General features: G+C 40.2%; 1 protein-coding gene across 1 annotated transcript in view; it reads right to left on the bottom strand.

Annotated features, from left to right (window-relative positions):
* Positions 1-25,194, bottom strand: part of LOC140239732 (uncharacterized) — a 49,169-nt gene that overhangs the window by 15,058 nt on the left and 8,917 nt on the right. Inside the window, exon 4 of the mRNA XM_072319554.1 lies at positions 23,785-24,093. Coding sequence (XP_072175655.1) covers positions 23,785-24,093 — 309 coding nt within the window. The remainder of the gene's footprint in view (positions 1-23,784; positions 24,094-25,194) is intronic.

Here is a 25,194-nt window from a genome sequence, read left to right as displayed (position 1 = left end):
TTCTTCAATGCAGAGGACAAGTTCAGCGAAGACAACTGCCAACATTGCTCGCTCTTGGTCTGAGTCCGGTGGTCCTGTTGACTGGACCTTTCTTGTGCGGTTGTAAAGTCCTATCAAGCACTACGGGTGATACTGGGCGTCCAACGCTACCACGTCCCAACCACTGAGACGGCCAAGCAGTTCTGTATCACTGTCTGTGAATTAGGTGATCCGAGGGTATGTAAATTAGGGTCAAAGGTCATAGATGTTTCATCCTGTATCTCAGTAAATACATGTCCTATCTTTCCCATATTTTTCACACGTAAAGACCATGTTACAAGGATCATTTCACAAAATAACCACTTTTTGCTCAGATGCCATCTTGTCTGTGCAAAGTGGGGTCAAAGGTCATATGTCCTTTTTTTCTGTATCTTCGTTATGACGTGTTATCTCTATGGGAGGGAATTTTTCTAGATGTGAAAGTTGACATGATTGTCTTTATCGAGCACTAGCTCACTTACCCTTCGGTGAATTTCTCCCAGATTTTAATATGTTGTAGCTGAGACTTTGTGCTATCAGAATGTGCCTTTTGTTTTGTCATACGATGTCTGGATCATGCTAAAAAACATGGCTGAAATTAAAGCTTATCTTCGATGTATTGAGATATTTCTTTCTTTCTGCAACTTTCTTTGCAATAACTCAAGAAAAACAGCCTCTATCACCCACATATTTTGCACATGTTTAGTTCATGTCACGTACATTATTTCATAAAATAACTACTTGATCGGACACCTTTGATGTCCGATCGGACATCTTTGGTATGTAAATTAGGGTCAAAGGTCATAAATGTTTCATCCTGTATCTTGGTGAATACTTGTCCTATCTTTCCCATATTTTGCACACGCAAAGACCATGTTACAAGAATCATTTCACAAAATAACTACTTTTTGCTCAGATACCATCTTTGGTGTGCAAAATGGGGTCAAAGGTCAAATATACTCCATTCTGTATCTTCGTTAGTGCATACGGAATTCGGTACCAAAGATGGCAGGTCTGACTCCCTTTTCTAAATGAGACTCCAAACATCACATGGCCAATGTCCCCTCAACACAGATGAAACCTGTATGATCATGCCTATTGGGATCAGGACTCAAATCATTGATTTCCCAATAGATCGGATCACCTAATTTGTCAGTGTTGACAAATTCTGAGTCTAGTTGGAATGTTGCAGCTTTCCGAAGAATGTTAACCCCAGCGGGTTATCCACAGACGAAACAAGTCTCTGGGGCCTTCTCTGTACTCGATGAACGTGAATGTGCCCTGGTGTGTTTGCATACAGATTGTTTCTCATCGCTCTGCCCTTCTTTCTTGAGTGCTCTCTTTTGTGCCCTCTGTAGTTTGGTGTTGTTGTACTGGAGCCTGCACGCTTGGTGATATTGGGCACCGTGTGCAACCATCGCAGCTTATCGAGTCTTTCCAAGTGAAATGATCCTGGAAGCTCTCCAAGTAAATTTGATCAAGTTCTCTGCGAGTGAACAGTACCCACTACTAATGACTTTCCTCTCGGATTGATCAGGTTTAGTCAGTGTCTCCATCCTGTCTTCTTGACATAATATATTATGAGGTATAACCTCCAGTCAGTTGTGGTGAGGTGTGGTGATGTTGATGGTGAAGTTCGCTCAGCATGAGCTAGTCTGAACCTCTTGGACATGGTGGAACTGACTTCAAAACATTAACTAGCACCGTCAGTATATTTAGACACCAGAATCGAGTCAATAGCAGCATTAGCCCCAGAGATAATCCAAAAAGTAGATTTCAAATGGCGGCCATTTTGAAATCCAATACGGTGGCCCATTGGTGAAAATACGCAATGCAGATTGTTAAAGTAGACATTCAAAGAGATCATTAAATTCTGCAATTTAGGCATCAGTAGAAAGCTTAGAAGACATAGAAGGCAATGGAATTTTGTTACCTCGCTTTCGCGTTGCTAGAAAGAAGTAAACGCTCACGAAAAACTGCGGTTTTCTGGAGCCTGATAAGGGCCAATTCGTCAGGAAAGATGCCCGTTTCGCCTGACGTCACGCACTGGATTTGCGGACTCTGCCCGGTGAATGTGTGTACAATGTTAACGGAGGTACAACCTGATTCTTTTGCATTTTATTTCCTTATGTAAAAGTAGAATTGAACGAAATATAACTTTTCATGGTTTAATAGTAATGAAGAAACATTTCTCTCTCGATTTTTTGTAATTCTTACAGATATTTTCGTCAACATTCAGGAATATTCAAGCTACTTAGGTAATCTTATTTTTCTTACGTTTGTAATGTTAGCACGTTCAAGTTTCGCTGGTCATATGAAGCGTTTCATTGGAAATCATGAGGATGTCCGTGACAGGATTGATAATCTAAGACATGGTGATGTTGACAATAACAAGCAGACTTACGAAAATTGCGAAATATCAAAATAGGAGAGATTTTAAAACGAGGATCGAGATAACAACTTGTGCAGCCCAGTCTCGTAGCTCGCGATTGCTCGCATGCAGTATGTACTTGTATTAATCCGCGGTGAAGTGGCTCTACTGCTCCGATCCGCATTGGTAGTAGCCTTTAAACAAGGTGACTCGCTCTGCGTGCCCCCGTATAGCGCGTTTACCCCACAAACCTGTTGGCCGGCGAGTGGAGCGAGCCGCCTTTATCCACTCGTTCATCAGGGATGTGTACTTTTGTCGTCGTTGTTGCTTTATATTCTTTGACAAATTTGCGTACAAATTTGACGCAGAAAATACACACGGCACCAAGGCAACCCGCGCACGCTTGCTAACAAATTTATATTCTTTGACAAATTTGCGTACAAATTTGTACGGGTAGTCGGGTACAAGTGTTCTGAACAAGGATAAAAATGCTTGCCCGAATCGGGCAGGCAAATAATTTTGAAGCCACCTTCTTTCTCCACATTTTCCCTTCAACAAACCCATGAAATCATGCACACGCAAGCCCAAAACTAACAACTGTTTAGCGATGTCACGATTTCAACAACTGGCGAACACTGACTTACTTGAAGAAGCCCGGGTATTGCATTACGATGCCACATCAACGCTCATCGATATCGAACAAAGTTTTTATTCCAATACGATGTATTAGCTACGGAAGCTTAAAAGTGCCAACCAGATGACGAGATAAGAAGACGAGAAGACAGGTTAAATACCGAGAAGCCGAGTTATTGCAACTCGGCAAGTCGACTTGCTTGGATCAAGAAGACAAGATGACAAGTTGTTGAAACTCGGTAAGTCGACTCGTTTGGGACAAGAAGACATGATAACAAGTTGTTGAAACTCGGAAAGTCGACTTGCTTTGGACAAGAAGTCAAGATGACAAGTTGTTGAAACTCGGCAAGTCGACTCGTTTGGGACAAGAAGTCAAGATGACAAGTTGTTGAAACTCGGCAAGTCGACTCGTTTGGAACAAGAAGACATGATAACGAGTTGTTGAAACTCGGAAAGTCGACTTGCTTGGGACAAGAAGTCAAGATAACGAGTTGTTGAAACTCGGCAAGTCGACTTGCTTGGGACAAGAAGTCACGATGACAAGTTGTTGAAACTCGGCAAGTCGACTCGTTAGGGACAAGAAGTCAAGATGACAAGTTGTTGAAAATCGGCAAGTCGACTTGCTTGGGACAAGAAGTCAAGATGACAAGTTGTTGAAACTCGGCAAGTCGACTTGCTTGGGACAAGAAGTCAAGATGACAAGTTGTTGAAACTCTGCAAGTCGACTCGTTAGGAACAAGAAGACATGAAACGAGTTGTTGAAACTCGGAAAGTCGACTTGCTTGGGACAAGAAGTCAAGATGACAAGTTGTTGAAACTCGGCAAGTCGACTCGTTAGGGACAAGAAGTCAAGATGACAAGTTGTTGAAACTCGGCAAGTCGACTCGTTTGGAACAAGAAGACATGATAACGAGTTGTTGAAACTCGGAAAGTCGACTCGTTTGGGACAAGAAGTCAAGATGACAAGTTGTTGAAACTCGGCAAGTCGACTTGCTTGGGACAAGAAGTCAAGATGACAAGTTGTTGAAACTCGGCAAGTCGACTCGTTAGGAACAAGATGACATGAAACGAGTTGTTGAAACTCGGAAAGTCGACTTGCTTGGGACAAGAAGTCAAGATGACAAGTTGTTGAAACTCGGCAAGTCGACTCGTTAGGGACAAGAAGTCAAGATGACAAGTTGTTGAAAATCGGCAAGTCGACTTGCTTGGGACAAGAAGTCAAGATGACAAGTTATTGAAACTCGGCAAGTCGACTCGTTTGGGATAAGAAGTCAAGATGACAAGTTGTTGAAACTCGGCAAGTCGACTTGCTTGGGACAAGAAGTCAAGATGACAAGTTGTTGAAACTCGGCAAGTCGACTCGTTAGGGACAAGAAGTCAAGATGACAAGTTGTTGAAACTCGGCAAGTCGACTTGTTTGTGCCAAGAAGATATGATAACGAGTTGTTGAAACTCGACAAATCGACTTGCTTGGGACAAGAAGTCAAGATGACAAGTTATTGAAACTCGGCAAGTCGACTTGTTTGGGAAACAAATACATGATAACGACTTGTTGAAACTCAGCAAGTCGACTCATTTTGGACAAAAAGACATGAAAATGAGTTGTTGCAACTCGGGAAGTCGACTTGTTTGGAAAAAGAAGACATGATAACGAGTTGTTGAAACTCGGAATGTCGACTTGCTTGGGACAAGACGTCAAATGACAAGTTGTTGAAACTCGGCAAGTCGACTTGTTTTGGACAAGAAGACATGAAAACGAGTTGTTGAAACTCGACAAGTCGACTTGTTTTGGACACGAAGACAAAATGCTGAGTTGTCAAAACACGACATATCGACTTGTTTTGGAAAAGAAGACAAATTGGTTAGTTAGTGGAACAGAAAAGTCGACTTGTTGCGGACAAAAAGACAAGTCAAGTCAACGAGTGGTTGGAATTTGTTTAGGACAAGAAATCAAGGTGACAAGTTGTTTTTCGACATTTGGGGTCTAGGAACACTACCCCCTGGAAAACTACCCTCCGGATAACATGCCACTTGGATAATTATCCCTCAGGACAATTCCCCCCTAGGGCAACTACCTGTCGGACAACTAACCCCATAAGGCAATTACCCTCCAGGGCAATTACCCACTAGGACAACTACCCCCTAGGACAACTACCTCATGGACAACTATCCTCCTAGGGCAATCACCCCTCTGGGCGATTCCCCCTTAGGACAACTACCCCATGGATACCCATACCGAAAAAGAATATCATCCGATAGCCATCGGATGATCATCCGATGGTTATCGGATAGCATTTGGGCAGTGATTTGGTAGCTATCAGCAATCACCCGCTACCCGATGTCTTCCTGATAGTTTCTCACCCAGTTATCAGCAAGACATCGGCTAGCCGATGGCCAATTGATAACTATCAGGAGCACATCAGCAAACTTGGTTTTTGAAACAGCTTCTCACCTAACCATCAGGAAGACATCAGGTAGCTGATGTCTTTCTGATCGTTTCTAACCCAGTTATCAACAAGACATCGGCTAGCCGATGGCCAATTGATAACTATCAGGAGCACATCAGCAAACTCGGTTTTTTAAACAGCTTCTCACCTACCCATCAGGAAGACATCAGGTAGCTGATGTCTTACTGATGGCAAAGCATCAACCATCAAGATGACATTGGCAAATAAAAACAGTTATCAGGAAGCCATCAGAAAACTTGTAGTTTCAAAAATCTGATCATGTGAATCACCAGGAAGACATCAGCAAACATAGTCTCTGAAACCAGGAATTCATATACAATATATGTTTGTGTGTCATTAAGAAAATTTATGGGCCAGGCCAAGAGACTGGGGGAGAGACTGTATGGAGTGATGATGACCTTGTGGTCAGACCAATGAGGTGCCCACCTCCCTGGTTAAACCAGCTTTGAAATAACCGTTGGCCATCATCATTCCTACACCACTCCATGCACAACTCCAGTAGGGTCTATGTCTCTCCTCCATCATTCTTATCAGCAGGTAAGCAAGTTTCTCATTTTATCCCATATTTTAATGTCACACAGTAACAGAATGTCCTAACTTTGTGTGAAAACTGAAGAGCCTGCAATTATGGTGGATCAAGTGTAGCTGCAATGTTCAGTATGAGCCTTATAGTATCCAGTGTCAGCTGGAAGATGATGAATCAACATGATTACCCGGTACTGTACCAACTGAATGGTGAGTGATTGTGAACCCGCGAGATGTTAATGGTAGTCTCTATAAAGGACCAAGCAATGTTACATGGTATCAGGAGTGGAGCCTAAATGTTTTTGCATCGGAAATTGTGTCAATTAACTCCTGCCATGTGATACGTTAAGCTCCATGAGACATATTTACGCAAATTGCTATGAGTGGGACTGTGTGTGTTGTGCACTGGATCATACCTGCGCGATGGAAGTCTACCGATCGGACTTTGAGATATTGGTGGGAAGTGCTTTATAGTACTAGTATCTCTATGAACCGAGATGATAGAGTCTCTGCGTGGATTGTGGCAATGACATATAAATTGAAAATTGATCGTAACAGAGATTCCTGCAGAAGGGTGCATGCTGACTTTGTGTGACCGGATACACCAGCCAGAAATTGTCCCATTACTATAATGTACAAGGATTGTGACGTGGTTTGTGGATGCATGCGGATTTCTTCATTTGATTTTACATGATGGAGCAGCTATACAGCCTCGACCCAAACAGCTTGAATTTGAATCTACAGCTAATCTTCCAAGAGAATGGACAGTGGAAAGAGGAATTCCTGCTACCGGTAAATGTTTCTCTAGCAATTATGGATGGGAAAACTGAGCAAATCAAAGTTTAGATACTCGCAATTCCGTACGGTACCTGATGTTGGCCAAGACGTCATGAGGTACCAGATGGTCAAGCCTGCAGAAGAGACTCTTCAGAGTGTGTTTGAAATGTACCCGTCAGCAAGCCATTGCGGGTGGCTGGTATATAGCTAGGTATACATCCATAGTGCTATCAGTATCAGCCATCGGAAAATATACCCATGTATCGGAAAGCCATTGGCAAATGTATACCCATCAGCAAGCCATCGGGAAATTTACCCATCAGCAAGCCATCAGGAAATTTACCCATCAGCAAGCCATCGGGAGATTCACCCATCAGCAAGCCATCGGGAAATGTACTCATCAGCAAGCCATCTGCTAGCGGATGGCTTGCTGAAGGTAACTAATTTGCATGTGAAATTGCCATCCGATAGCCATCGGATAACCACCAGATAGCCATCGGATGGCCAGTAGGTATAGCGATCCGCAGTGCTATCAGCAAGCCATCAGGAAATGCACCCATCGGCAAGCCATCGAGAAATTTACCATCAGCAAGCCATCGGGAAATTTACCCATCAGCAAGCCATCTGCTAGCAGATGGCTTGCTGATGGTAACTAATTTGCATGTGAAATTGCCATCCGATAGCCATCGGATAACCACCGGATAGCCATCGGATGGCCAGTAGGTATAGCCATCCGCAGTGCTATCAGCAAGCCATCGGGAAATGTACCCATCGGCAAGCCATCGGGAAATGTACCCATCAGCAAGCCATCGGGAAATGTACCCATCAGCAAGCCATCTGCTAACCGATGGCTTGCTGATGGTAACTAATTTGCATGTGAAATTGCCATCCGATAGTTATCGGATGGCATAGCATCGGATAACTATCGGATGGCCTGCAGATGGCCATCTGCAGACCACACTTATTTCGCTATGGGTAACCACCCCCAGGATGACTACCCTTGGATAACTTCCCCTTTAGGATAACTACCCCCAGATAACTACCCCCGCAGATATCTACCTCTTGGATAACTACCCCCGGATAACTACCACCAGATAACTACCCCCGGACAGCTACCCCTGATTACTACCCCTGGATAACTACCCCCTGGATAACTACTCCCCGGATAACCCCCCCCCCATAACTACCCTTGGATAACTACCCCCCCCCCCCCCGATAACTACCCCCGGATAATTACCCCCGGATAACTACCCCCTGGATAACTATACCCCCGGATAACTACCACCCGGAATACCCCACACCCCCATTACTTGCCCTCCCCCCTCCCCTCAGAAAAAGAAATCCCCTGGATAACTTTAGGGCCTTTACATCCTGGTTGAATATCTCACTCAGCGTGAAAGACGTTAGCAGCTGTATCCACGTTCTCCGATATAAGAAATTCATGTACTATAGTATATCATTATTATATACATCTTTAACACAATATGGAGCCTTCTTTTATGTGGCCTAAACTGAATGATGATAAATGTTCAGTTATTGGTTTTCAGAATCATATGTTAAGTAAATTCGATCATTAATGATGTTATGTCCATATCGGTCCTGTCTCTAGCACTTGTATACTTCATCAAAAACAGCCCGTAACTTATGTGTGATAGTTGATCACGAAATCTCATATCGAAGTCATAGCTCAAGTTCAGCGGAATGTTAGATATCAGTTGGGTTATTTAAGTTTCAAATATACGATTCCTCTTTTTTAATGTTGTTGTTGTTGGATCAAAATCTGCAGCTGATATCAACGGCATAAATCCGTACGGGGGGGGGGGGGATGATCGGCGATAGTCACCATTACCACGGTTACAAGCCAACAACCTGACCGGCGCACCCTTTTGTTTTTTGTTTTTGTTTTTTTGAGGGGGAGAAGCTTGGTGACCCCCCCCCCCCACACACACACACGCACTTTACAGGGAGCGAATGTCCCATTCTTTTGCATGAATTTTAAAGTGGAAGGGAAGTGGCAGCAAAAATATGTAGTCTTTTTGTTCTTGTTTTTGTTTGTTTGTTTTTGCTTGTCAGTACATGAAGAATTTTTTGTTGTCGTTTCTGTCTTTTATTTCCTTTCTTCTTCATTGAAAGGTAATTTTGACCCCCCCCCCCCAACCTTTCAAAAATGTGGCGCGGCCCTGAATAGTGCCCAATTAAATTCAATAAAATGGTAACATTTCTTTTATGTAATAAAATTATGTACAGACCACCCCCCCCCCCCGCCTCCATTACAGGGGGAATTTACGCCCATGGATGTTATGCTTAATCATTCTCTGCCTTCTTCTCGGTTGGGTTTTTCGAATTCGCTATTGTGTAATATTCCAAAAAAAAAAAAAAAAGATGTCACAAAAACTTATTACATTGTAGTACATCATTCGGTTCATACCCTTTTCCCCGTATACCTACTCTATTACTGTCATCTATAAAATGTTGAAATCCAAACTTAAAACGTATCTGTTCCCCTCACAATGAGGACCATAACTGCAATATGTAATGTTCGGAACGATTGCAATCTTTATCTGGTATCTGTGGTTGTTTGTTGCTTGTCATTTTCTTCTGTGTTTTCTTGTTTGAACATGTATGATATTTAAATTCATTTTTATTTCTTGAAACGCCATCGAAAAAAAGTAGACCTGCGCCCTGTGCAAGTATAGGCACCATTATTAGTATTTATTTATGTATTTATTTATTCATTATTATCATTATCATTATCATTATTAATATCATCATTATTCACATAATCATCATTATCATATGTGAAGCAAGCAAGCTTTTCACGATTACATTCCTGGACAGAATGCAGAAATGGGGATCTCTGAGCGTTAGCCTTGGATGACCAGCACGACCGCAAAGTAAGCAAGCAAACAAGCAAGTAAACAAAGGGACAAGACAAAAAAAAATTGGTTAATGTATTATCGGCTCTGAGCGGCTCGGGAATACCGAGATCATTACAAAGAAACGAATAATTAATCACTGTGATTTCGAAGACTTCGTTGATACCCGTTATTTTTCGCTGTTCACAGAATATGAGTTTTTCCGACTGAAATAACAAACGATGTTAGAAAATTTAAATGGGAGTGGTAATTTTCTTGTGTCAAATTAGTTGGAGGAGAGGTGATTGTTTGGGGCCTAATTTTAGAAAAGGGCAATTTTAAATGGAAATAATGTTCTGTGTTACCTATAATGTAGTGGTTACTGCAAAATGATGCAGCAGGGCAATACTGAAATGAATGCTATAGTCCGGCAGCCAAGGGGGCTAAGTACTTTTTCTCTGATATATATATATATAGCATATTTTTTGTTGATTATTCATCTTTGGGATCTCTACAATGATATTCAAGTGGGTGTGGAGCTCTCACCATTGGGCAATTTTAATTATTCAAAGTGGCGTCCAAAATGGCCGCCATGAAGCCTATACAAGAGTCAGAAAAATGTCACTAAAACACTAGTACTTCAATTAGAACACTTATCTAAACGGCCAGTAATATAAGTACAATGTCTTTAGTCGAACAGAATCTGGTTGCCATGGTAACCATCAAATAATTGGAACAAACCTCAAAAAAGTTAGCAAAGTATGCAAAATACACAAAAATGCCTGTTATTTGTGCGACGTCAACGAAATATCAATTAGTTTGTACCTGCATACCTCTTACAAAGAAAGCCTTAATGAAGTTACCATTAATCTAGCCTTAATTTTTATTTATAGTTGCCATAGCAACCTAAACTTGAATTTAATTGTGAATAAATGCCGAAGGATTGAATTGCAGTATAGCAATGATGTGAAAATGTGAAATACCATATTTCAGGTCTTTACTCCACTTATGCCTATATTGCTTACACAAATCCAGTACCTCTCTCTGTTATAATCATGACGTTGATATGTCCTGGTTGCCATGGTAACTGTTCAATGTCACTTTCAAGGACAGTCCCATAACATGCATACATACACATTGCAACAAAATTGCTTGACACTATTAAAATTAGATGGCAAGAGACTAACATCTTTGTGTAATACTTATTGGATGGATAAACCGACTGTTAGCTGGGATGTGCATGTTTTCATTTGTTTCCAAGTTGTAATACAAAAATAAAATCATACAATGTGAAATGTTTTCATGGTTTTGTCAAATTATTGGAACATACATTGCAATATTACAGCCTGCATAAATTTCCTTAAAAATCGTTCATTAAGTGTTATGTGAAAACAACATTTCAAAAATGAGACTTCCTATGTGGTACAAGGTGAAGGCTATAATGAAATAACTTTTACATTCATGACATTGACATCAATACATACATTGTTCGTAATAAACTACAGTCCTTGAGAATGAAATAATCCAGTTTGTTTCATGATTTCCTGTTAATTATCTCACTGTACTTACCTGTAGTTTTTATTCATGAGTCATGCATATTAATTTAACCGAAGTTGATATTATACAAGTGTATAAGGCAAAAACACTCTGAAAAAGAAAATATGTGTTTGTTATAATTTTCTGTAAAAAAAAAAAAAAAAAAAACATATTATGACTTACTTTTCTTGTTTCATTTCTGTAGTACATGTAGGTTTCTAAAGTAGGTCATGTAAGTTTTTTAATATTCAGGTTCCAGTTCTGATGAGTAGCTTATTTTTACTTTGCTTCATTATGCGAGGAACTATAGTATCGAAGACATAGGGAGGGGATGAGCAAACTTAAAGAATCTTAGATATCTTACTTGATTCTCACTCTGTTCTTCCTTACCACTCTCTCTGTTCCCTTTTCTACCGTCTCCACTAATAGTACAACTTCAACTTCCGACCCATTATTATCCCCCTCTCTTCACTTTTGCCCTCCTTACTATCCCCATATGTCGCTTCTCTCTTCAATTCCCCTCTTTCTAGTCTCTTCTGCCAAGCAACGATGCGGTTAAGGACTACGTACACATGGTGTCACCACAAACCTTTCTCCTCAAACTTGAAGAAGTTCCATTGCAAAATATCATTACGCAAAACTTTACTTTTCACTGTAATACACAGAGCCGACGCAAACAAGGAGTGAGGACTCGCCTCAACTTTTTTTTTTTTTTTTTTTTTTTTGGGGGGGGGGCATAATACATAGGAATATAGGGTCTTACCACCAGGATCCCCACACTTTTGTATACTTAGGCACAAGAAAAGTGGGATAGGCCCCTCATCTTTTTTTTTTTCTTGTCAGCTGATTCAGCCTATTACCCCCGGAAGTAATATCAGAAAATAATAGTTAAGCCCTCTTCCCCCCTCCTTTTTCTTTCTTTTTTTTTTTTTTTTTTTGCTTGTCAGTAAAACCCAGAAGTGGCACCAGAAATATAAACAGGGCCGCCTCACTTTTACAAAACATAACGCCAGCCCCGATTATGAGTGGTTCTTATATTAAGGGATGTTTAAGAATAAAGTGCATGATGAGTGTTTGAACTTCTTAAATTTTCATATCTTTCTACGCTTGAAATTAGGATAAAACCGATTTTGTTAAGCTAAGATTTATTTCTGGCTATTGGCTACTTGTAAGCCGATTTTGTAATCTAATCTTTATGGTTTGACATCGTGGTTTAACTCTCAAACAAGTAGCACATGTCTTCTAAAGGTGGCCCAACTCATGGCTTAACTCTCCTTGCTCTGCATGAGTGTTGACATTTATTTTTCTAAAGAAAGTTCTTTTTTTTTTATTAGGCAATTTTCTAGAAGAGTAGAAGAAATTTTCATAGCTACAAGACAGGTTTATAGTTGTTCTTCAATTTGGTAACAAACACTTGTTGTGAGCAAGAATTGATTAGGAAACATATCCAAAAATGGAAAAAGTGGTTCAACTCTCCTGCATCTCCTCTACTTGATATCATAGGATTTTCTTTAATGTATATAATTTTATGATGCTTCAAGACATCGTAGGCAATTATCTCTTCAGATGATACTCTCATGGTAACATGTGTAACACCAAGAAAAAGGCAAATTCGGAAGACAACGATGTAGTCAGTTTCTTTTACAGATTGATAAGCTTCCTATATATATATATATATATATATATATATATATACAGGTTACTTATACATTTTGAAACATCCCAGGACTATACATTCGTATGTAAAATATCATATCTGCAACCAGCCAAAGAGCAAGTATCCATGGCAACCTTCTACTCAGGTCCTTTAGGTAAATAGTTTCTACGAATTTCTGCCAAACATTCTGGTCAACATGTCCCTCACCACACACATAAACCCGATTCCATATCATTTTGTATTTATATTGTGCATTTTAGGGATTTTAAGCTAATTCAGTGTTTACCGTGGCAACTGTCCTGCAACAAAAAATGTCAAAAATATCTTGTTCAAGGTATTGGACCTTTGGACAAATGCTCCAATCCAAACGTTGATATAGTAGCATATAAAACACATGATTACATACATTTTCCCATATTGAGGGCTGTGTGGCGGCCATGTTGGACGCCATTTTGAATAATCAAAATTGCCCAAGGGTGAGAGCTCCACAACCACCTGAATACCTTTGAAAAGACCCAAAAGATGAATAATCATCAGAGAAAAAAAAATTGTATTAGAGAAAAAGTACTTCGGCCAAAAAAAAATGGCTTTAGGCTGCCGGACTACTAAATACGGTATAAACAGAAAATAGCATCGAAATTCTCCTAGACACATCTGGAGGCGGTGATAAGAATTTTCAAAATAGATGCAGTAATGTATTCATTAATTTATGATATAAAGGTAAGATATGTGGGGCCATAAGTAGACATATTCATCGGCAAGCGCGCCGGAACACTTCTGGTTTTGGGGGGGCAAAATGTCAACGGGGGCACATTTATGTGCGATGTGAGATCCTCGGCGCGGGAACGGAGCGAGCGAGCGGGGTGGGGGGGGGGAGGGCGGTGTGGAAAGGGGGATCCCCCCCCCACTGTAGGGAGCTTTTGTAAAACAGGGTACAAAAGTCGCGTTTATAGACCATTTAAAAGCAAATTTTAAAGGAATTAAACGTAGCGAAAAATAATCAGTGCGAAGGACTATGATTATTACATACGGGAGTACATAATAATGTGATGGTGTGAGATCCTCGGCGAGGGAGCGAAGCGACCGAGCGGGGGGAGGGGGTTACCCCCCTCCCACGGTAGGGACTTTTTTATAAAAACAGAGTATAAAAGTCGCGTTTATAGAGAATTAAAAAGTAAATTTTTAGGGAATTAACATATTGAAAAAATCAGTTGGAAGGACTATGATCATAACATATGGGAGTACATTAATAATGTGATGGTGCGAGATCCTCGGCGAGGGAGCGAAGCGACCGAGCGGGGGGAGGGTGTGGGAGGGGGGATACCCCCTCCCACGGTAGGGACTTTTTGTGAAAACAGAGTATAAAAGTCGCTTTGGAAATTAAGGGGGCGCACAGGGCGCAACTGCTGGCAATTACTGGCAGCAACATCAGGAGAATGGCATAACGATTATATCGTCTGTATCAATTCAGTCAATCAATTTTCCTTACAACGTTTCTGTTACCCCAAGGTTCCACAATTACGTTTTCTCAATTTACTTTGTTTTGATTATGCAATCTTATTCTATGTTACCAAAGGAAGTGAAATGTTTATATTCTTTTCGAAAAATGAAATAAAGTTTGAATTGAATTGAATTGATTAAAATGTGAGCGAGCTTGAAAATTTTGACATTTTACAGTCTAAAAACTGCCGTTTGTAGCTATCCTTTTCGCTTTGGAAATTAAGGGGGCGCACCGGGTGCAACTGCTGGCAATTTAATACTGGCAGCAACATCACGAGAATGGCAGTGCGATTAAATACGAGCAAGCGGAGCGAGTGAGAGTGAAAATTCTGACATTTTACAGTCCAAAAACTGCCGTTTTTAGCTATAAATATGTTGTTTTCGCTTTGGAAATTAAGGGGGGCGGTGCGCCACTGGTAGTCAAGGATGTCGGTTTATTGTTCATGATTGGGGGAGGTATGACCAGCGAGGGGGCGTCGAAGTGACCAAGCGGGGGAAGGATGTCCAAAATCTGCACTTTAGAGCATCCTCTAATTGTTTGTGTTTGTGTGTGTTGGGAAAGTTGGGAAATAGCCCGTCAAGTCTTATTATTGGCAATGCAAGGCATTTTAATATAGACTATAGTATGTGAAGCAACAATCAGTGATCTAGCTTTGATATAACGAAGTGTAAGGTACAGAGATGTAATTCTACATCACATTGCGCAACATTACAGCGACTCTTTGCCGTTGGGATGTTCTGAGTACACTGCTCCATCCTACCTATCATTCAGAATGCCAACCAGGAATCACGATGAATCACAATATTTTGTCGGCTCCGGGCTTTTTGAACAATGTTTCACACTATTGATGCCTCTTTAATTATGGCTAAAAGAAATCTTAGAGAAAAAAAAAATAATTTCTTGCTCACCCTTTCATGTCAATTTCAAAAGCAGTTTACTAACCCTTGAATTACCATTTTTATATCTTTTTTTTTACCAGCGGAGGGGGGGGGGGGGGCACGTGCCCCCCACCCCACCCCAGTTACGCCACTGATTGGGACCTATAACGGGGGAGGGAGTGGGCGGGGTATCTTCCTCCCATGCGATGGAGCTTTTGCTTTTTCTGAATTGATAATCCGTTGCACAATGAATGAAATATTACGTATACAGTACGGTCGATAGACAGTAAACACTGTATGTATAATGCATCAGTGCTGCCAGATCCGGGGTGCGATTGTTTTTGTTTTTTGTTTTTGTTTTTGTTTTGTTTTTTGTTTTTTGTTTTTTGTTTTGTTTTTCCCCCTGGTGCAAAATAAAAATAAGAATTGAATAAGAAAAAAAAAAACAATTATTTAGCGTCTGGCGTTGAGGTCGCTCGCAGACTGAAGCATTTTTTGTAATAAACAATATATATATATATTTTTTTTTAGGTTATGAAGGGGGTGCGAACATCCCCCCCCCCCTGGTGACGCCCATGAGTTGCCCTATCGGGAATAGCCCTGGAGGTAAGTTGTTCGGGGCTAGCCCTGCGATTGCCCTGGAGGGTAACTGCACTGGGAAAGTGGAAGATTGCAGTGGTAAATCCCTATAGGGTATCTATCGGGTAGTAGTTGTTATACCAGGGGTACTAATGCAGGAAGTACTGAGTAGTTATCGCGATTGTAGTGCAACATTCGTCATTTGTCGGTGTTAGACACTGTGTTGTCACGGAAACAGTATTTTCAGGAGAAAAAAAATACCAGTGTTTTGCTCCATTGGTCAGGTTTATGCATTGAGATTTTGGTGAGGAAATCATTTCTAAATAAACTGAACATAAATCTTTCACCGTAGGGCAATGTGTTGCCGTCGGGGGGTACTATAATGACAAGTTTTTTGGGGTTTTTTTTTCTGAAAGAACGTAAATCCAATTACCAGTTTTGCTGGATGAGCTAACACCATCGGGTCAAGGTGGGGCATCGGAAATATTCAGTGATTGTTTAAGTTGTATTTGTCTTTGAATTCACTGCTTTTTTGTTGTTGTTGTGATGATGTTTTATTTGATAGTGCTATCTGGGGGTAGACATCTGTGGGATAGTTATCCAGGAGTAGTTATCCCTGGGGTAATTATTCGGGGGTATAATCCGGGGGTAGTTATCCAGATCCAAGGGGTAGTAATTATGGGGTAGTTTTCCAGGAGGTAGTGTTCCTAGACCCCAAATGTCGATAAACAACTTGTCACCTTGATTTCTTGTCCTAAACAAATTCCAACCACTCGTTGACTTGTCTTTTTGTCCGCAACTAGTCGACTTTTCTGTTCCACTAACTAACCAATTTGTTTTCTTTTCCAAAACAAGTCGACTTGTCGTGTTTTGACAACACAGCATTTTGTCTTCTCGTCCAAAACAAGTCGACTTGCCGAGTTTCAATAACTTGACATTTGACGTCTTGTCCCAAGCAAGTCGACATTCCGAGTTTCAACAACTCGTTATCATGTCTTCTTTTCCCTAACGAGTCGACTTGCCGAGTTTCAACAACTTGTCATCTTGACTTCTTGTCCCAATCAAGTCGACTTGCCGAGTTTCAACAACTTGTCATCTTGACTTCTTGTCCAAAGCAAGTCGACTTTCCGAGTTTCAACAACTCGTTATCATGTCCTCTTGTCCCTAACGAGTCCACTTGCCGAGTTTCAACAACTTGTCATCTTGACTTCTTGTCCAAAGCAAGTCGACTTTCCGAGTTTCAACAACTCGTTATCATGTCTTCTTGTCCAAAAAGAGTCGACTTGCCGAGTTTCAATTACTTGTCATCTTGACTTCTTGTCCCGAGCAAGTCGACTTGCTGAGTTTCAACAACTTGTCATCTTGACTTCTTGTCCCAAGCGAGTCGACTTTCCGAGTTTCAAAAACTCGTTATCATGTCTTCTTGTTCCAAACGAGTCGACTTGCCGAGTTTCAACAACTTGTCATCTTGACTTCTTGTCCCAAACGAGTCGACTTGCCGAGTTTCAACAACTTGTCATCTTGACTTCTTGTCCAAAGCAAGTCGACTTTCCGAGTTTCAACAACTTGTCATCTTGACTTCTTGTCCCAAACGAGTCGACTTGCCGAGTTTCAACAACTTGTCATCTTGACTTCTTGTCCCAAACGAGTCGACTTGCCGAGTTTCAAGAACTTGCCATCTTGACTTCTTGTCCAAAGCAAGTCGACTTTCCGAGTTTCAACAACTCGTTATCATGTCTTCTTGTCCCAAACGAGTCGACTTGCCGAGTTTCAACAACTTGTCATCTTGACTTCTTGTCCCAAACGAGTCGACTTGCCGAGTTTCAACAACTTGTCATCTTGACTTCTTGTCCCAAGCGAGTCGACTTGCCGAGTTTCAACAACTCGTTATCATGTCTTCTTGTCTCAAGCGAGTCGACTTTCCGAGTTTCAACAACTCGTTATCATGTCTTCTTGTCCCAAACGAGTCGACTTGCCGAGTTTCAACAACTTGTCATCTTGACTTCTTGTCCCAAACGAGTCGACTTGCCGAGTTTCAACAACTTGTCATCTTGACTTCTTGTCCCAAACGAGTCGACTTGCCGAGTTTCAACAACTTGTCATCTTGACTTCTTGTCCAAAGCAAGTCGACTTTCCGAGTTTCAACAACTTGTCATCTTGACTTCTTGTCCCAAACGAGTCGACTTGCCGAGTTTCAACAACTTGTCATCTTGACTTCTTGTCCCAAACGAGTCGACTTGCCGAGTTTCAAGAACTTGCCATCTTCACTTCTTGTCCAAAGCAAGTCGACTTTCCGAGTTTCAACAACTCGTTATCATGTCTTCTTGTCCCAAACGAGTCGACTTGCCGAGTTTCAACAACTTGTCATCTTGACTTCTTGTCCCAAACGAGTCGACTTGCCGAGTTTCAACAACTTGTCATCTTGACTTCTTGTCCAAAGCAAGTCGACTTTCCGAGTTTCAACAACTTGTCATCTTGACTTCTTGTCCCAAACGAGTCGACTTGCCGAGTTTCAACAACTTGTCATCTTGACTTCTTGTCCCAAACGAGTCGACTTGCCGAGTTTCAAGAACTTGCCATCTTGACTTCTTGTCCAAAGCAAGTCGACTTTCCGAGTTTCAACAACTCGTTATCATGTCTTCTTGTCCCAAACGAGTCGACTTGCCGAGTTTCAACAACTTGTCATCTTGACTTCTTGTCCCAAACGAGTCGACTTGCCGAGTTTCAACAACTTGTCATCTTGACTTCTTGTCCCAAACGAGTCGACTTGCCGAGTTTCAACAACTTGTCATCTTGACTTCTTGTCCCAAACGAGTCGACTTGCCGAGTTTCAACAACTTGTCATCTTGACTTCTTGTCCAAAGCAAGTCGACTTTCCGAGTTTCAACAACTTGTCATCTTGACTTCTTGTCCCAAACGAGTCGACTTGCCGAGTTTCATCAACTTGTTATCATGTCTTCTTGTCCCAAACGAGTCGACTTACCGAGTTTCAACAACTTGTCATCTTGTCTTCTTGATCCAAGCAAGTCGACTTGCCGAGTTGCAATAACTCGGCTTCTCGGTATTTAACCTGTCTTCTCGTCTTCTTATCTCGTCATCTGGTTGGCACTTTTAAGCTTCCGTAATTAGCCTATTTTGGCAGTAGAAAATAGCGATAGCAGAAAAAACTGCCATTTTCTGCTCGCCGTTAGCTGCCTACAGGTGAGTCGGGTAGTCACTGGTTGTGCGTGCTCCATGTGGATACCGAGCACAGTGCGCAATTCAAGATAAAAATAACACAAATCAATAACGCGCGGTCAAAAATAAACACCAAGTTTACCAAGAAACAATAACAATTCCACGACGGCAAGGTGCCCGACTTGGGGATGGGGGGGGGGGGTAGAGGAGAGAGACCATTAGACAAAAACAGAAACCGCGCGTACTGGCGCATTCTTGGCGGTCATGAACAGTCTGGGGCCTGGAGGAATGAACAGGGAAAATGTTTGACAAGTCGAATACCTAGCCAGGGTTACAAACGTAATGATTCTTTATTTCTCTCATTTAATTTGCCTAAAATAGGTCTATCTCTCTCTCCCTCTCTCTCTCTCTTTCTCTCTATTTCCTTTTCTATTTCTTGTAAGAATTGTTTGTACTTACCGATAAAGAAAAATGAAATAAATAAACAGTGTTAAACTTGAAATGCCTTATTTCCTGCTTTAAAATACTTCTCCATTTTGTATACATTATTTCTATTCTGAGTTATGAAAAAAAGAGAAAACATGTTGCTGATTGTTACTCTAAAAGTTGTTTATTCCGAAGGTTCGCTAATCTAAAACTTAAGAAATAAGAAACTTAATCTGGGAACAAATTCAATTCGTTTTCAGATTAACAAGCCTTTTCCCAATTTTCATATTACACAAGCTTCAGAATAATGCTGCAAATGTTTGGATTAACAAACCCTCTTATATTTTCGGAAGAAAAACATTGGCACAGGGATTTTGCGTGTTTCAGATTTGGAATAACGAATTATAGAATACGTACAAATGTATCTCATGTCTTCTTCTTTTTTCATTATTTTAGGAATAATGAATACCGGACAAACAAAAAATTAAAGATGTCAAACTACGACATAAACTTATGAGAGAGAGAGCAAGAGAGGGGGGGGGGGAGGTTACTGGTCGTTACTTTAAAAGATCGTCACTCCCGAGGGTTAATTATCCAAAAACTGAAAAAAAAGGGTTCTTAAATCGAAAAGAATAAAAGATGAAAATTAAGTTTCGTTATTTCGAAGTCCTGTTCACTCAAAAACATTCCATATTCTGCATGTTCGTTTATCCGAAAACGAAATAAGTAATTTCTTGCCGCGTAATTCAATTTCAGATAAACGAACTTTTCGAACCACAAATCAAATTAAACAAACCATAATTAAATTTGTCGGATTAACAAACATCCGCATATGCAATATGCGTGTTTCGAAATAACTACCATCGGGATAGTGAATCTTATTCTTTTTCGGAATAACGAACACCACGCATAAGAGACGCGATGCTAAACTAAAATTCAAACCTATTTTTTCTCCTTTTTTTACCACCCGTCTATACACGTTTTCTGAACATTTCCTTATGCCCGACTAAAAAAATTATGTTTGCACGTTACTGTGAAAGTTCGTTTATCCGAAAATGAAACAAGCTAGCTCGAGAGTCGATACTCTGAAGGTTTGCTAATTCGACAATGAAAAAAGAAAAAAAAATGTTAATCTGAATGTAAGATTAGCTTTGATTTTCTGATGGTTCGTTAATAATAATAATGATAATAATAAAGAGGTTTTGTAACTCTTTTTTAGATTCATGGAATCACAAACATTCTTGCATGTTTTGTTTTGTTGTTGTTGTTTTTTTATTGGGGGGGGAGGGGGGACGAATCATATTTCATTGTTACACTTGCGATCATCTACATTCATTAGACAGGGCTCGACACTAACTGTGGCCCGGGGCCACCAAAAAACGCACGTCGGGCCGACAATATTTCAGAAATGAAGATTTTGGTGGCCCGATCGGGCCACCAAAAAAGTCGTATGTTTGCTTTTACTGTTGGAAATGAACAGCGGTAACAATCGGCTCCGTAAGATGCTAAAATAATTGGAAATGAATATCGGTAAGATTCAGCTCCTTACGATGCAAAAATTAATGTCAGATATTTGATTTTGCGTTCGGAAATGAATAAGGATAACATTCGGCTCAGGAAGATGCTAAAAGTAAATGTCGAATGATCCCTTGTAACGTTCGGAAATGAATAACAATGATATTCAACTCCGTACGATGATTAGATAAATGTCGGATGTTTGTTTTTACTTTCGAAAGTAAATAGCAATAACATTCGGCTCCGGAAGATGCTAAAATAATTGTCAGATTATTGCTTTTACGTTCGGAAGTGAATAGCAGCAACATTCTGCTCCATATGATGCTACAATAAATGTCGGATATTTGCTACATTTCGAAATGAATAACAGTAACATTCAGCTGCGTTTGATGGTAAAGTAAATGTCTGATGTCTGCCTTGACGTTAAAAAAAAATGAAAAACAGTATAACATACGGCTCAGTACGATTTAGAGTCTTGACGATCAGTATGTACGATGAATGACGGCGGCGGTTTAGACAAACAAACAAACAAAAAAAATGTGGAAAAAGAAGTACTTCCTCACGGCTCATTCTTCCACCTCTGTAATTAGCAATTCGCTTCGTAGAACAGTATACGAAATGCACAGATTACGTGTGGCGATCATTACTCGTACATTATTGAGTTTATGTTCATCCATTATTATTACAAACAAAAACATGCAGAGAGAGCGAGTGATCAGCTGCAGGGAGTCTTGCATCGAACGTCGAGGGGGCATGGAGCTGGCGCACATGTTCGAAGTACAATAAATAGTACATGTTCCCATACACACACGTGTTTACGCACAGCTCTCACTAGACCGAGGAAGAAATCAGAGCACGAACACTTATATATTCACACACACGCAAACACACACAACGCAATGCGAACCACACACCAGCACAGTGCATGAACAGCCGATGCAGACCAGCTGAGAGCAGGGAGGTGAGAGGAAAGCGAGACGTACCATCCAGCTTGCTGTGACCGGATCTACTTTTTGAAGGCACGGAACCGAAATGCGGACAAAAACGTCTGAAAGAAATTTCTTTTATGCACCCCTAGCATTCACAAATTTCATACTTTATGAGGATGAAATGTAAGGAAAAACTGTGAACTACAAGGAGACATGCAAGAAAACTGCTAATAAACTAAATAATTGGACTTGCTAGGCTCCTAAACACAACACTGAAAACAATTCACGGTAGTAGTCTATGGAGCGAACGTGTACTTTCAGAGTACGAATCCAGTGCGTGACGTCATCTGGAAGGGGTATCGGCAGACCGTTCATCGGGGCATTTCGGGTTCACTTTTTCGTCCGATTTCAATAATTAATAAAAATAGTTGGGATTGTTCTTTTCTCTCGATATTTTGTGTACACCTAGGACAGATGTTCAAATTCAATATTTTCTTATCAAATTTGTGTTTCGTGCTCTTTGGATTCCTTGCCCCCCAAAACATACATTTAGACACCAGAATAGAGTCAACAGCAGCATTAGACCCAGAGATAATCGCAAATGTAGATTTCAAATGGCGGCCATTTTGAAATCCAATATGGCGGACATAAAGAGAGAATTCAAGTGGCCCAATATCTGAAAATGTTGGCAATATGTTAATGTACACTTGTGCTAAATTTGGTGCTTGTATCACAAAATGCATAATAATTTTGCTATGCTGCCCCACTACTAATGAATAACCAGGAACAGAGATTGTGCATATTCTCACAATAAAGAATGCCTAAATCAAATGACGTGTAAATATCCTAAATAAGTCGTTTCGTACAGTCATGCTATGTCACCTGGAGGAGGTACACGATATGGATTCACAATAATCCGTATTACCTTTGATTTGATTTGATTTGATTTTGATTAGATTTTGATTCAATTTATTTGTCCTCTGAAAGGCGCATCATTTACAATTCATCCCCCTGTAATATCATAAAACATACATAATGGTGCTACACACTATGGCATCTTACCCTACTACAGTTTCAACAATTTTCATCACACATACATATGTGATCCCATGATTGATGCCGCCACCAAAAGATATTTGAAACAGATGTGCGAAACTGAAGCTGCTCCACAGATAGGGCGACAATTCGTTTATGTGTCATTTCATAACGACCAGCCTCTCGCAAGGAAAAATACGTCTTTATGATGGTAATTATTCTTCGCCGTTCCTACCTATAAAAAATGAGCGGTACGCATAGGCCTACTGGTACAGTGAAAAAAAAAAACGCGCAAAGATTAATAACAAACGTAAACAGTGGAAAACTGATCAGAAAGAAATATGGTTTATAATTTGAAAATTGAGCAAATTTTTCAAAGATTAATAAAATACAGATTTAAATACTCGAGTTTATGTGTCTTTACACTTATCTGACATACTCAACACTATACTATATGAGTTTCATTTGTCGGAAGTGATTGCAGAAAAAAAAAATGGTAAAATCTCATTTCCAGAGAGGGTACAATTTCATATCCTTACACATCATACAACTCAGATTTAGATTTCTGCACATATTTTGAAATGTAACTTTGTGTTATAACCTTTGTGATCAGGTTAATTTCATGTAATTGATAAATAAGAAAAATATAGCGGTTATTATGTAAGCCTTCAAAATGCTGTTGAGACTGCTAAGAAGGACGGCAGGTATCGAACCACGATCATCAAAGGCACAAACGACCCTGTGGAATTCTTTCGTTCGTTACTAGAAATCTGACAACTGTGTGAAAAATTATACAGTTATAGAACTCCAATTCTTGAAGCTCCTCGGTCAGATGAATTTGATCTCTGCTTAACGAAATTTGTTTACAATCTATATGAAGACTTTGGTACAGACAAGTACTCACAGTTTACGGTCATTAGGGTGGAACCTGAGAAATCTTCGAAAGTCTTTAACACCAACTGACAATAATAGAGGCCCTCATCAGCCACTTCCAGGTTTGTAATTAACAGGTTGAAGTTCTTATCGATGTCGAATCGTTGCTCCATGCTCACATAATCCCCGTCGTAGAATGCCTTACTCGTCGACAGCTCAGGTTGTGATATGCTCTCCTTGACCCAGTATACAGCAAGAGGCTCCTCCTTGAAGTCACATGGTAGTTGGATGTCTCTCCCTTTCCATCCTTGAATGGTAGGGAGGGTGTCTACCACAGGAGCTAGACAACAGAAAAATGTGCATTTATGTCATTTATGCATGACCAACGGCACGAACAAAATGTTGTGAGCAACAAATACATATACATCCAATATGCCCTTCCCCATCATCATTCTTCCACAATAACACGTTGTCCAGTAGGTGTGTTTCTTTTACCGTGCATTCTCAAATTATTTATGCCATATTCAACATCTTCTGAAATTCATACTAATAAAAAGGGGTTTTCCCTTTATTACAAGTAATCTGATATCCATTGTTTTTTGTCCAAGATTATCAGCAGCTTCTAATCAAAAGAAAGAAACATCAATGTAATAATATACCTGTTGTTAAAGATGACTTCTTGATTCCATTTTGATTAAGTATAATGTGGCTGAAGTAGATGCAACAATATTAATCAGACTATCAGTTCCTGACTTACTCTCTAAAAAAAAAAAAAAAAAAAATCGAGTGAAAATATTCACTCTTGAAGGAGTGAATACAAAAAAGAGTGAATTTAGAGTAAAATTGGATTGAAGTTAGAGTGAAAATGTTCATTTTCACTCGTTATAGAGTGACGTCAGGATCACTCCAAAATCTTCCAAGTGATCCCGAGGTCACTCCAAAATGAGTTAAAATGAACATTTTCACTCTAAATTCACATCAATTTCACTCTGAATTCACTCGTTTTTGTATTCACTCCATCAAGAGTGAATATTTTCACTCGATTTTTTTTTAGAGAGTATGAATGTCAAAAGTTTGTGTTTATCATGTGCTGTCATCGCTGGATGAGAAGACTACAGACATGTGTGCGATGTCACAGTATAAAAACAGTAAAATTGGTGATCGCTGATTTATTCACAATTTCGAAATTGATATCCTCACCGCATACGAAGTACCCTTTGACTAAACTTTTGTTATACGAAGTTATTATGAAGGGATATCATATTTTTTTTCTATCTCTTACACGAAAATAAATTCATGTTTGGTCAATGAGGATCAATATTAAGGTTTATTCATGATTTTTCATGAAGCCGTTAGCTTTGTTTCGCCAGTTTCATTTACAAAAGTATTGTCTTTACCTGTACGGTAGGTCATCCCTACATCGGCCAGAATGTCATGAAAA

This window comes from Diadema setosum, chromosome 16 (genome assembly GCF_964275005.1).
Source record: "Diadema setosum chromosome 16, eeDiaSeto1, whole genome shotgun sequence".
Taxonomy (NCBI): domain Eukaryota; kingdom Metazoa; phylum Echinodermata; class Echinoidea; order Diadematoida; family Diadematidae; genus Diadema; species Diadema setosum.
Note: the sequence above shows the minus strand (reverse complement) of the source record. Positions and strands in the feature narration are given on the sequence as shown.